This window comes from Podarcis vaucheri (genome assembly GCF_965113315.1).
Source record: "Podarcis vaucheri genome assembly, chromosome: 10".
Lineage (NCBI taxonomy): Eukaryota > Metazoa > Chordata > Lepidosauria > Squamata > Lacertidae > Podarcis > Podarcis vaucheri.
The window spans coordinates 76,248,473-76,262,388 of NC_138748.1; the positions used below are offsets into that span (position 1 = coordinate 76,248,473).

The 13,916-nt window shown below is 52.9% G+C and overlaps 3 protein-coding genes across 5 annotated transcripts in view; 1 reads left to right on the forward strand and 2 right to left on the reverse strand.

Annotated features, from left to right (window-relative positions):
* Positions 1–1,515, forward strand: part of LOC309541331 (uncharacterized protein) — a 28,626-nt gene extending 27,111 nt beyond the window's left edge. For both annotated transcript variants that reach the window (XM_082239102.1, XM_082239103.1), the window contains exon 7: positions 708–1,515. In XM_082239102.1, the coding sequence (XP_082095228.1) occupies positions 708–1,504 (797 nt within the window). In that variant the 3' untranslated portion in view covers positions 1,505–1,515. The remainder of the gene's footprint in view (positions 1–707) is intronic.
* The window catches only part of LOC309541244 (uncharacterized protein), a 182,839-nt gene that overhangs the window by 98,807 nt on the left and 70,116 nt on the right, over positions 1–13,916 (reverse strand). The gene's annotated exons all lie outside the window — the stretch shown is intronic.
* LOC309541445 (uncharacterized protein) overlaps positions 1–13,916 on the reverse strand; it is a 41,481-nt gene that overhangs the window by 17,895 nt on the left and 9,670 nt on the right. The window lies entirely within an intron of this gene.

Below are 13,916 nucleotides of genomic sequence, written 5' to 3' on the forward strand. Positions count from 1 at the left end.
CTGACACCACTTGACTGCTCTTCGCCTTCTCCTCCCCTACTTTGTCCATCATTTCCCTGTTTTCCCTGTCTGACTGACCCTGCTCTGATACTCCCCTTTCCCTTGACCCAAGGGCTGTCTGTCCCGTGACATCACCCCCACTAAGCCCCCCCATCTGTCTCGCTTTCGATGTCTTCTGAGGATCTGAAACCTACAAGTGGTGATATACCTGTCGGTGCATGCATTGTGTTATTGTATGCAAACTCTGCCAGGCTCAATTTCCTCAAAACTTCTCTCTCTGTTCTCCCCTTACCTGTCTGTCCCGTGACAAGATCTTCTTAAAAAATCAGGGTGGGGGGGTGGGCGGGCAGGGGAAGGACTAGACCGTGTGAAAAATGAACATATTATTTTAGCTGCTGTTCATTCATAGAATCATAGAGTTGGAAGAGACCACAAGGGCCATCGAGTCCATTCCTTTTCAGCTTTGTATTTTTGTCATACGAAAGTGCACCTAGACATTCCATTTTTGAGCCCATAACCTAGGTATAAGGTCCTCTTTATGGCCTAGCTTTCCTATCTCTGTTTCTAACACTGACCACCTCTAGTGTGTGGTCAGCAATGTTGATGCATGGAATTCTTCCTCTATCACAAGGGTTAGTGATCAATATTCAATACAGTGGCACTCCATTTCTTCCTGCAGCTCTAATCCATTTCTTTCTTCATTGCAGGTGGTGCTGATTTGGAAATTGAGAACAAGGACGCCCATGACAGAATCCACACAGTGGAGAAGCCATTGCCACTCTTGGAGTGTGGAGAGAGCTTCAGTCACAGCTCCCATTCGACTACCCACCAAAGAAATGCTATTGGGAAGAAACCCTCTCAGTTCTCTGGATGGGGAAAAAATTTCTGTTGGAATGAAAGTCTAACTTCACAGGAAATAATTCCCACAGGGGAGGACCCACTGAAATGCTTGGAATGTGGAAAGAGCTTCAGTAAGAGTGCACATCTCATTTCGCATCAAATAATTCATACAGGCGAGAAACCCTATCAGTGCTTAGAATGTAGGAAAAGCTTTAATACAAGCAAAACCTTCCGTAAACATCAGAGAATTCACAGGGGGGAGAAGCCATTTGAATGCCAAGAGTGTGGAAAGAGCTTCAGTCAGAGAACCCATCTCACAGCCCATCAAATAACGCATACAGGTGAGAAACCCTATCAGTGCTCGGAATGTGGGCGGAGCTTCAATCACAGGACGACTCTCACGGTCCATCAAAGGATTCACAGTGGTGAGAAACCCTATCAGTGTTCGGAATGTGGGAAGAGTTTCACTGTGAGCTCCCATCTCACTTCCCACCAAAGAATTCATACTGGGGAGAAACCATATAAATGTGTGAATTGTGGAAAGGGCTTCACCCAAAAGGCAAGTCTCACTTCCCATCAAAGAATTCACAGTGGTGAAAAATCTTATCAATGCATGGAATGTGGGAAGAGCTTCAGTCGGAAGCAAAGTCTCACTTCCCACTAAAGAATTCACAGTGGTGAGAAACCCTATCAGTGCTCGGAATGTGGAAAGAGATTCTCCCAGAGAGCCAATCTCAGTTCCCACCAAAGAATTCACACAGGGGAAAAACCCTATCAGTGCTTGGAATGTGGGAAGAGCTTCACTGTGAGCACTGGTCTTACTTCCCACCAAAAAATTCATATTGGGGAGAAACCCTATCAATGTGTGAATTGTGGAAAGAGCTTCACCCAGAAGCAAAGTCTCACTTCCCACCAAAGAATTCACAGTGGTGAGAAACCATATCAGTGCTTAGAATGTGGAAAGAGTTTCTGCCAGAGAGCCAATCTCACTTCTCACCAAAGAATTCACACAGGTGAAAAACCCTATCAGTGCTTGGAATGTGGCAAGAGCTTCAGTCTGAAGAAAAGTCTCACTCATCACCAAAGAATTCACAGTGGTGAGAAACCCCATCAGTGCTCAGAATGTGGAAAGAGTTTCTGCCAGAGAGTCAATCTCACTCATCACCAAAGAATTCACACAGGTGAAAAACCCTATCAGTGTTTGGAATGTGGCAAGAGCTTCAGTCTGAAGAAAAGTCTCACTTCCCACCAAAGCATTCATACTGGGGAGAAACCCTATCAATGCTTGGATTGTGGAAAGAGTTTCTGCCAGAGAGCCGATCTCACTTCCCACCAAAGAATTCACACAGGAGAGAAACCATATCAGTGCTTGGAATGTGGAAAGAATTTCCGCCAGAAAGTCAGCCTCACTTCCCACCAAAGAATTCACAGTGGTGAGAAACCCTATCAGTGCTTGGAATGTGGGAAGAGTTTCCGCCAGAAAGTCAACCTCACTTCCCACCTAAGAATTCACACAGGGGAGAAACCCTATAAGTGCTTGGAATGTGGAAAGAGCTTCAGTCATAAGCAAAGTCTCCCTTCCCATCAAAGAATTCACAGTGGTGAGAAACCTTATCAGTGCTTGGAATGTGGAAAGGGCTTTGGTAAGAGGACCAAGCTCATGGCCCATCAACGAACTCACAGTGGTGAGAAACCCTATGAATGCTTGGATTGTGGAAAGAGTTTCAGCCAAAGGGCCAATCTAACTTGCCATGAAAGAATTCACACAGGGGAGAAACCATATCACTGCTTGGAATGTGGGAAGAGCTTCAACCAGAAGCAAAGTCTCACTTCCCACCAAAGAATTCACACAGGGGAGAAACCTTATCAGTGCTTGGAATGTGGAAAGAGCTTTGGTAAGAGGACCAAGCTCATGGCTCACCAAAGAATTCACAGTGGTGAGAAACCCTATCAATGTGTGAAATGTGGAAAGAGTTTCTGCCAGAAAGCCCATCTCACATCCCACCAAAGAATCCACACTGGGGAGAAACCCTATCAGTGCTTGGAATGTGGGAAGAGCTTCAGTAAGAGGACTAACCTCATGGCCCATCAAAGAATCCACACTGGGGAGAAACCCTATCAGTGCTTGGATTGTGGAAAGAGCTTCAGTAAGAGGACTAACCTCATGGCCCATCAAATAATCCACACTGGGGATAAACCCTATCAGTGCTTGGAATGTGGGAAGAGTTTCACCCGGAAGGACAACCTCACTTCCCACCAAAGAATTCACAGTGGTGATAAACCATATCAGTGCTTGGAATGTGGAAAGAGCTTCAGTAAGAGGACCAAGCTCATGGCCCATCAAAGAGTTCATACAGGGGAGAATCATAGAATTTTAGACCTGCAGGAGACTTCTGGGTCGTCTAGTCCACTGCAGGACTCTCAACTAAAGCTTCCATGACATATTGCCTTCAAACTTCTCCTTACAAACCTCCAAGGAAGGAGAGTCCACAACCTTCCAAGGGCGTCTCTAATTTGAAGCCATTGTTCCAGTTACAGATAGGTAGCCGTGTTGGTCTGCCATAGTCAAAATAAAAAAAATCCTTCCAGTAGCACCTTAAAGACGAACTAAGTAAGTTCTTGGTATGAGCTTTCGTGTGCATGCACGCGAAAGCTCATACCAAGAACTAACTTAGTTGGTCTTTAAGGTGCTACTGGAAGGAATTTTTTTATATTGAAGCCATTGGTTTGGGTCCCAGCCTCCAGAGCCGGTGAAAACAAGCTTGTTCAATCTTCCACCTGACAGCCCTTCCTGTTCCTCAGAAGGCTTGGTTCCCCAACGCTTAATTGTCTTGCTCACCCCCCTCTGCACACCTCCCAGCTTGTCAAAATCCTTCTTAAATTGGGGCACCCAGAACTGGACACAGGACTCCAGGTGTGGGCAGAAGAAAGTGGGGCTATTACTTTTCTTGATCTGGACACTTGACTTCTTTGGACGCAGCCTAGAATAACAGCATATTTTGCTGATGTTGACTCATGTTAGTCTTGTGGTCCACTAAGACTCCAGGTCATTTCCACATGTACTACTGGCAAGCCTGGTATGTCCCATCTTATATTTGTGCAGCTGATTCGTCTTGCCTAAGAGCAGAATCTTACCTTTCTTCTTAGTGAAATTTATTGGATGCCTTTATATACCACCTGTTTCTTCAAGTTGCTAAGTGTGGTCTTAAGTCGTTCTCCCCCTCATGGTTTAATCCTGACAACAACCCTGTGAGGGAGGTTGGGCTGTGAAGCCATCACCCAGTGACTGAGTGGAGATTGGAACCCAGGTCTCCCAGTTCCTAGTCCAAAACTCTTAAGCACTGCACCCCACTGGCTCTCGAATGAGACTCTTGGAAAGTGCATGCATGCGCATTTCCCGAACGTTTCAGTGCAATGTCTTGGTGTTTGTATTTAAAGTTTTATACGCATGTATCAATGACATTAATATAATAATGGTAATTACAGTAGAAGAGTAAATTTTAGGAAATGCTAGATGGTGATAGGGGTAGTTTGGAATGCTGGGATTGAGCAATTGAATGGATCAATTTCCACGTAAATCACAAAAAATCTTTCCCTTCCGCACCCTGTTCAAAATGTCATCTATTCTAGGCATGGGAAAGGCCAATGGTTCTGACACTGCGTTTAAGGCCCGAAAGTCACACACAAGTCTCGGCTTGTCCGTGTTTTTTTTTATCCACAAAAAACACTGGACTACCTCCCACTGCCCTTGACTCTCTGATGAAACCCCTCTTCAGGTTCTTGTCAATGAATTCTCGTAACTCCTGCATTTCTCTGTCTGACATGGCATACAACTTGCCTGCGGGGAGCTGCGCCCCAGGCAGTAAATTGATTTGACAATCAAAGGGTCTATGCGGGGGTAGTTGGTCAGCTTCCCTTTCGCTGAACACGTCGCTGAGATCTGCGTATTGTCGTGGTACCTTCACCTTCTCCGTTACTTCCATTCCTGCTAGGGTAGCTTGGGCTCCTGCTGAACCCTTTCCCTCCCTGCAGTGTTCTAAGCAATGTGCGGAACCGAAGGAAACCACTCTCTGATGCCAGCCCACCAGTGGATCATGTAACGCCAGCCAGCTCATCCCCAAAATAATGGGAGCCCCTCCCAAGGTGGCCACATTAAACGCTATCAGTTCTGTGTGCCTTGCCACCTTCATTGTCATTGGTACAGTCTGCAAGCTGACTTCCCCTCCCAACAGCTCCCTGCCATCGATCGTGGTCACCTGTAGGGGGTTGCTTAAAGGGATCGTCTGTATCTGGTGTTCAGCTGCAAACTCCTTGCTCATGAAATTGCAGGAGCTGCCTGAGTCCAACAGCGCCTTAATCTTCAGAGGGTATCCGTTTTGCAACTCTAGTGACACCTCTATCACTAGGGCAGGTTTGGGAGATTCTGGCGCGGGCACTTTCACTGCTCTTTGGCCTGGCTGCTGTGCCCCGACGGTGGCAGCCAGGCGTTGGCTTTTACTTGCTCCGATATCTCTTCCACTCCTCCCTCAACAGCTCCCACCATTCCTTGCCATTCCTTCCTCTGGGGGCAGACTCTGGCAAAGTGACCTGGCTGTTGGCAGAGATGGCATTTCCGGGCGCCTTTTCCCTCCTTCCTACCCCCTTCGCTGGGCTTTGAAACTGCGCGCGCGCGCGCTGTTCCGATTTCCATCGGCTCTGCCGGCGGGAAAGCTGGCTCAGGAATGTCTGGAATGCGTAACTCCTTCCAACGTTCCCCCTTACCTTCCCGCCTCTCCAAGGCTCTCGCCTCCTGGCACGCTCCTATGGTCAGCGAAGATTTGGTCAGCTGATCCATAGAAACCGCCCTGGGGCTCCGGGACAATTCGTCTTTCACAGCCGAAGAAAGACCTTCTTCAAATAGCATCTGAATGGGTGCCGCCGATAAGTCCCACCCCAATCTGTGAACCAGCATGGTAAACTCAGTCCAGTACTCACGGACAGATCGGCTTCCCTGCTTGCAAGCCATTAGCTGTCTGCGCACCACTCCCTCCTCAATATCGCTGGAAAACATGATATCCATTGCACGAAAGAACTTCATGGTGTCCTTTAGGACGTCATTATGCGTTGCCATCAGGGGTCTAACCCAGTCCCTCGCCCCCCTCTCAAGATGCCCAATCACAAAAGCCACTCGCGATTCCTCGTCAGGGAATTCATCAAACTGCACATTGAGGGCATATTGCATCTCTGTCCTAAAGGCATGGTAGTCCTTGGGGTCCCCCCCCCCAAACTTCTGCACCAATCCTGGTACCTTTCTGGTGAACTGGGTGGCTCTCCCCTTCTTGTCTGCATCCTGAGCCCTTCTCTCCTCAAGCCTTGCCGTCTGCAGCGCCAGTTGGATTTCCAACGCTCGGTACCTTTCTTCCAAGCTTGGACCAGCTCCAACCCCTGCTCCTTCGGTTCCGGCTGGGTCGCTCATGATGCCTTCTCCTGCACAGGCAGCGTACAAAGACTGTCAGACTGCTGTGAGGGGATGATTAGCTGCTTGTGCGTAAAATCGTAGTCCCTCAGAGTTTGTGCAACTCCACAAACCTCTGTGTGTGACAGAGCTCCTCAAACATGTCTGCTCTAATCGCTTGCAGATTCCGACAGTGGTTGTTTTCGGAATCGTTTCCAGCATAAGAGTTCCTTAACGGAAACCCGCTGTCAGGGTTACTTCCAGATCTGAGCTCACAGAGGATCACGCTAGCCAGCGATCGTTAACTAAAAGTCTTTATTGAATTACAGTCTCCATTCTCGAGCTGCTGCGTGCAACCCTACGTCTTATGCTTAGATCGGCGAAGCTCCGTCTGAGTCTCCGCCCCTTGCGCACCAACTTAATATCCTAGCCCTGCTCCACCTTTTCCGCCTGACAGTTCTCCTCTGGGTCCCTCTGCCCCCCTGGGTCTCTTCCTTCCGGGATTCTTCTGACGCTGACCCCCCGGACCCTTCTGTCTCCTTGCGCCGGGCTTTAGGACCTGGCTCCCTTTCCGGGCTGCCTACTGCGCCACCTTCCTGTGCATTTGAACTTGGCGCGCGCGCCCAACCTTCCACTTTCCGTCTAACCGTCACTTCGCTCCCCGATGAAGGTGTGGCCACTCCTGACTCGTGCCCTCCCTCCTGTTGCGAGCTGCCAGCGCTTGCTCCCTGGCTCTCTTCCTCTTTCCTACTCTCTGGCGGTGACGTTGGTCCCGATCTCCAACTGCTCCCCTCTGAGTCCCCTCTGGCTCTTTCTTCCTGGGGTGTCCCCCTAGTCTCCCCCCTTGCCCTGGCCACTGGTGCTCCTTTTTGTGAATCTTCTGATTCACTGGAAAGGCTCGGAGATCTCGGGTCGTCGTCATCACTCATCCTTTCTTCTGCCTCCTCCTCCTCGCTCTCTGTTTCCTCCCTTGCCCTCGCCTCTGCTCCTGAACCCCTGACATCCATCCCCCCCTCGAAGCCCCCTCTTCCCCCCTCCCCTCCTTCCGGTGCTGGAGCTGGGTGCTGCAGTGACAAGGGGACGAATGTCGGGTACAGTTCGCTTCCCGTGGCGGGCCTCCATCCGAAGTCTTCCGGTTCTTCCTCCCTGCTCTCGTCGACGACGGTCACCTCTGCTTCCATCTCTGTGCCGCCGTGCTCGAGACCCTGGTCGTCCCCGAAAACGTCCATGTCCGTCTCTCCCTCGCTTCCTTCTGGAGGCGTTGCTCGTCCTGGACCCTCCAGCCACTGTCTGCGCCACTGCTCCTCTGGTCGATCATCCCACCAATACGAGGGTTCCGAAGCAGATCCCGAGGGCGAGCCCTCCGGGGAACGGGCGTCTCGTGTCGGTTCCTCATCCGAGTCGAACCCCCGGAACGTGCTGGCTGAAAGCGTGGGCGTGAAAAGCCAGTCGTCGAAAAAGTCCGCTGGCATTGGCCTATGGGGGAAGAGGGCATGAAACTCTTCCTTGAGCAGAGGTTCATCTAGAGCGTAGCCCGGTACCCAGCTGTTGGCACTGGCCGGGGTGCCCTCCTTAGCGAGAAGGTATTCTACCCCCTCTCCCCCCCATCTGGAGTCCAAAATCTCCGTGACCTCGTTGAGGCGCACCTCCTGTGCCACTCCCCGTTGCCTGGTTCCCTCTCGGAGCGGACTCGGCGCCGTTCCGGGTTCCTGAAACCTGTGTGGTGCCTTGTAGGGAGTGAGCACCGATCTGTGGAACACCGGATGCATCCTGGAAGCCTCAGGAAGCGCCAGCCTGAAAGCCACCGGGTTGACCTGCTCTTCGACTTGGTAGGGCCCCAGTTGCTTATGCCCTAGTTTCTTCTTGGCCAACGACCTGGCCGGCACTGCGTGGGCTGCTAACCAGACCCAGTCTCCCACATGGAGCTCTTCGCCAACCCTTCTGTGTTTGTCTGCCTGCACCTTGTATGCGTGTTTGGCCAGCTCCAGGTGCCGCCGCAGCTGATCGTGGACCTCCTGCAACTCCGACGCGAACGTATCTGCTGTCTGCGGCTCCCCCTTCACCAGTCTTTCCAGTCCCGGGAAGGTTCTGGGGTGCCTCCCGTTGTTGGCGAAGAACGGTGTGACCCCCGTGGACACGTGCTTCGTGTTGTTGTAGGCGAACTCGGCGAGCGGCAGGTAATCCACCCACGTCGCAGGCTGTTGATTCGCATAGCATCTCAGGTACTGCTGCATGATGGCATTGACCCGCTCCGCTTGCCCGTTGGTCTGCGGGTGTCTCGCCGACGCCAGGTTGATCTTGACGTTTAGGAAGCCCATCAGCTTCTGCCAGAAATTCGAGATGAACTGCCGCCCGCGGTCGGACAGAATAGACCGTGGCAGACCGTGAACCTTGAACACGTGGTCTATGAACAGTTTGGCGGTTTGTTCCGCCGTGGCCACCTTCGCACACGGGATGAAATGTGCCATCTTGGAGAACAAGTCCACCACCACCAGCACGGCCGTCTTGCCCCTCGAGCTGGGCAGATCCGTGACGAAGTCCAGGGCGACTCTCTCCCATGGCTCGACCGGAGTTTGCAGCGGTTCCAACAGTCCGGCCGGCGGTCTGTGCACTGGTTTGGCCCTCTGGCAGGTGTCGCACCTCGCCACATAGTCCGCGACCTCCCCTCTCATTCCGGGCCACCAGAAATCCCTGGCGACTAATTCCACCGTCTTCTCCTTGCCAAAGTGCCCGGCAGAGGGCGCGTCGTGCAGCTGATGCAGTACCTTGGCGCGAAGTTCGTCTCCCGGCACGTAGATGGCCCCTTTGCGGATGAGCAATCCATCTCTCAGCTGGAACCCGTCGGTCGCTGCCGTGCCCCTTTGCATCTCTGCCATCTTTGCTTGCGCGAAGGAGTCGTTCTGCAACGCTCGTCGCACCGCCTCCAGGTCCACTGTCGCCGCAGCGCACGCCCACACTGTTGGTGCGAAGATGTGCATGGCGGCCGCTGGCGTGGCGTCCTCCAGATACTGTGGCTTACGGGAGAGCGCGTCCGCCATGATGTTGGTGTCCCCCGGGACATACTCTATCCGGAAGTCGAAGTTCGCAAAGAACTCAGCCCAACGGATCTGCCTCTGGTTCAGGAACTGTGCCGTGCGCCAGTGCTCCAGATTCTTGTGGTCCGTGCAGACCTGCACCGTGTGCTTGGCTCCAATCAGGAAGTGCCTCCATGCTTTGAACGCTGCATGAATAGCCAGCAACTCCCTGTCCCAGATGGTGTAATTCTGTTCGGACTTGCTGAGCTTCCTGGAGTAAAACGCTCCGGGCCTCCAAACCCCCTGCGGGTCCTTCTGCAGCAGGACTGCTCCGACGGCCCTGTCCGAGGCGTCTGTTTCAACTCTCATCGGCCTGCTGGGGTCGACATGAAGCAGCTGTTCCTCCGACGCGAAAAGACGCTTGAGTGCCTGAAAAGACTGCTCCGCCTGTGCTGTCCAGATGAACTTCTTTTTCTTGGAACTGAGCGTGTCCGTGATGGCCGCTGTCTGCATAGCGAAGCCTTTGATGAACTTGCGATAGAAGTTCGCGAAGCCGACAAACCGTTGGACCTCCTTCCGGTTGCGTGGGCTTTTCCAATCCAACACCGCTCGAACCTTGGCGCTGTCCATGGCGAGCCCCTTGTCAGACAACTTGTAGCCCAGGAAATCCACCTCCGTCACGTCGAATTGGCACTTCTCCAGCTTGGCGTAAAGCCTATGTTGCTGGAGCCTGCTCAGCACTTCCCTGACGTGTCTGTCATGCTCCTGCTGCGATTCCGAAAAGATCAGGATGTCATCCAAGAAGCAGACGCACGTCTTGTAGAGGAGCCCCGCCAACACGTGATGCATGAAAGCTTGAAAAACGTGGGAGCCATTTTGCAATCCAAAAGGCATAACTCTATATTCGTAGGTGCCCAGGGGCGTGAACATGGCTGTCTTCCACTCATCTCCTTCCCGCATGCGAATGAGGTTGTACGCCCCTCGCAGGTCCAACTTGGTGAACACGCTGCCCTTGCGTACTTTTGCGAGGAGGTCGTCGATTCGGGGCATGGGGAAGTCCGATGGCTTGGTGACACTGTTCAAAATGCGGTAGTCCACGACGAGTCTTTTTTGGGGCATGTTTCGCTTCTTCACAAAGAATACCGGACTGCCCCCCGCTGCCCTGGACTCTCGGATGAAACCGCGCTCCAAATTATGATCTATGAACTCTTTGAGTTCCTGCAGTTCGTCCTCAGACATGGAATACAGCTTCCCTTTGGGCAGCGCCGCCCCCGGCAGCAGGTCAATTTTGCAGTCATATGGTCTGTGGGGGGGTAGCCTGTCTGCCTCCTTCTCGCAGAAAACCTCCAAAAATTCTGCGTACTTGTGGGGAATTGCTTGCAGCGTGCCTAGCAGCAGCTGTGACTCCTCTTGCTCCCCTTCCTGCTGAGGCATGATGCAGTGTTCAGCACAAAAGGAAGAGCCGAAGGTCAGCTGCCTCTGGTACCAAGCCAGCGTCGGGCTGTGCTTGTCCAGCCAACTCATGCCCAATACAATCGGCGTGTCCGAGAGTTGAGTGACGTTGAAGCTGATGATTTCCCTGTGATTCCCAAGCCGCAGCACCATAGGTGGCGTCTGCTTCACCACTTGCCCCCCTAGCAGCTCCCTGCCATCCACCGTGACAACCTGCAGGGGCAGCGTGGCAGGCAGCAACTGTATAGCGTGCCGGTCGACAAAGTCCTGCCCTATGAAGTCTGCATTGCTTCCCGAGTCGACGGTGATTGGCACGTCCATGGTGATTCCATTGGGTAGCTGGAGCGATGCGGTGAGCCTCACTACTGGCTTGGGCGGGAGGGGGTCCATGGGCGGTAAAATCCCTGGGGACTGCTTCACTGACACGTCTGGCTGGGCCCCAGTGCCTCTTCCTCCAGCCAGACATTGTCGTTTCCCTGCTGTGGTTCTCCGTGCTGCGTTGCTGCAGTCACCATCGCTGAGGCTGCAGTGTGCTTGTGGAGCCTCCGGGGACACTCTTTCGCCATATGCCCTGGATCCTCGCAGATATAACACTTCCTGTTCCCTCTAGGAGGCTTCGCTTTCACTGCTGCCGGTGCTAGGGCTCTGGCTGCTGACTGAGCCCTTGCACTCCCAACCTCCATCGGTTCCACCCCTCCCCCTGTTGGAGGCGTGGATTGCGCACGCGCTGCTTCTCTTGGAAGGAAGGAGGAGCCCCTGGCTGGTTCGCGCCCGCTGCGCCCTTCGTCCCTGCTCCACGGACGTTCTTCCAGCCGCACCCCCACCGCCAGCGCCCTCTGAACGATCTCCTGCGTGGTCCGGGGTCTCTCCCCCCTCGCAATCTCATCTTTAACCGAGTTGTGCAAGCCCTCCCAAAAAAGGTCTCTGACAGGAGCCGAATCTCTGTCCCATTCCAGGGCACTGACCAAAGCGAAAAAGCGGGCATGGTACTGCCTTACGCTGGCCCTCCCTTGCCTTAGTCCATGCACCTCCTTTCGGGCAAGATCCACGTCAATGCTTGATAAAAAACAACCATCCATCGCTTTAATAAAGGCGTCTGCATTTTGGAGCGCAGGATCCTTATCTCTCCACAAATTGCGCAGCCATGCTTTTGCGTCTCCATGCAAATGGGACATGATGAACCCCACTTTCTCTTGTTCATCTCTAAAGTCTTTGTGCAGTAGTTGCAGTGCACACATTACGTCTGCTCTAAAGTTGGGGTACTGTTGCAAATTCCCATCGAAGTGAGAGACCAGACCGCCTGTGCGTCTCCCCAACCCAATCCCCTCTGATTTGGGTGTCTGTTGCCCTTGCTTCGTAAGCACGTCCAACCTGACCTGGAGATCCCTGTAGGCGGCAGCTGCGTCCTCCTCTCTCTTCCTGGATGCCAGCGCCTCGGCATTCAGTCGTGAAACTGCTTCTCTGAGTTCCGTTATTTGCTGTTCGGCCGTCATGTTGTCTGCCGTTCGTGAGCTCTCTTGTAGGCACCCGCTTTCTCTCCTCTCCGCGAGGCCGTGGATGCCCACAATTTGAAGAGACGGAGCTTACTGTCAGGGTTACTTCCAGATCCGAGCTCACAGAGGATCACGCTAGCCAGCGATCGTTAACTAAAAGTCTTTATTGAATTACAGTCTCCATTCTCGAGCTGCTGCGTGCAACCCTACGTCTTATGCTTAGATCGGCGAAGCTCCGTCTGAGTCTCCGCCCCTTGCGCACCAACTTAATATCCTAGGCCTGCTCCACCTTTTCCGCCTGACTGTTCTCCTCTGGGTCCCTCTGCCCCCCTGGGTCTCTTCCTTCCGGGATTCTTCTGACGCTGACCCCCCGGACCCTTCTGTCTCCTTGCGCCGGGCTTTAGGACCTGGCTCCCTTTCCGGGCTGCCTACTGCGCCACCTTCCTGTGCATTTGAACTTGGCGTGCGCGCCCAACCTTCCACTTTCCGTCTAACCGTCACTTCGCTCCCCGATGAAGGTGTGGCCACTCCTGACTCGTGCCCTCCCTCCTGTTGCGAGCTGCCAGCGCTTGCTCCCTGGCTCTCTTCCTCTTTCCTACTCTCTGGCGGTGACATTGGTCCCGATCTCCAACTGCTCCCCTCTGAGTCCCCTCTGGCTCTTTCTTCCTGGGGTGTCCCCCTAGTCTCCCCCCTTGCCCTGGCCACTGGTGCTCCTTTTTGTGAATCTTCTGATTCACTGGAAAGGCTCGGAGATCTCGGGTCGTCGTCATCACTCATCCTTTCTTCTGCCTCCTCCCCCTCGCTCTCTGTTTCCTCCCTTGCCCTCGCCTCTGCTCCTGAACCCCTGACACCCGCCTTCTGGACTCACGGCGTGACAGTTTCCGGCGAGGCGTGGGTCTCCCTATGGGAGCCTCAGATACCTCCCCACTGTTCACGCTGGAAGCGTCTCTGAGCCCTCCCTCCTGCTCGCATTCCCTCAGAGATCCACTCCTCCCCCTGCTGGTCCCTGCTTCGGCTGTTGAGTCTCTTCCTTCCTCCCTGAGCCCCTCCACCACCTGTTCCTCCGATGGCAGTTCCCTGACAATCGGGGTCTTTTCCAGGGAGTCTTCTCTTCTCATGAGGTGGCCAAAGTCTTGGAGCCTCAGCTTCAGGATCTGTCCTTCCAATGAGCACTCAGGGCTGATTTCCCTAAGAATGGAGAGGTTTGATCTTCTTGCAGTCCATGGGACTCTCAAGATATGTTGTTGAATTGCTAATAAAAATGTTTTTTTAAAAAATAAAAGTATATAAAATAGTTTACTCACATTCTGTTCACAGAAGGATCCCAGAAGGCAGACTTAGGTTACAAAATATACACACCTGGAACCTATCCCATAAGGAGAGAGTTCCTTTGTCCTCTCTTGGCTGGAAGCATCTCAGGCTAAGGAGATGTTGCTGCTTCGAGGAATGGAGTGAGAGAGAGAGAGGGAGAGAGAGAGAGAGAGATGGCTGCCTGCCCTGTGCTATGTTGTTACCTGCACAGGTGAGGTCACACCCACCTCTGGTCACATGTAGAGGAAGTTTGTCCCAGCCCAGGAGGAAACAGGATGTTCTGACTGGCTGGTCCAGACATCCCCTTTTATGTCCACTCTAGGAATGTTGTATTTGACTGCTCTGTGTTTCACACCCCACAGTTCAAACAAA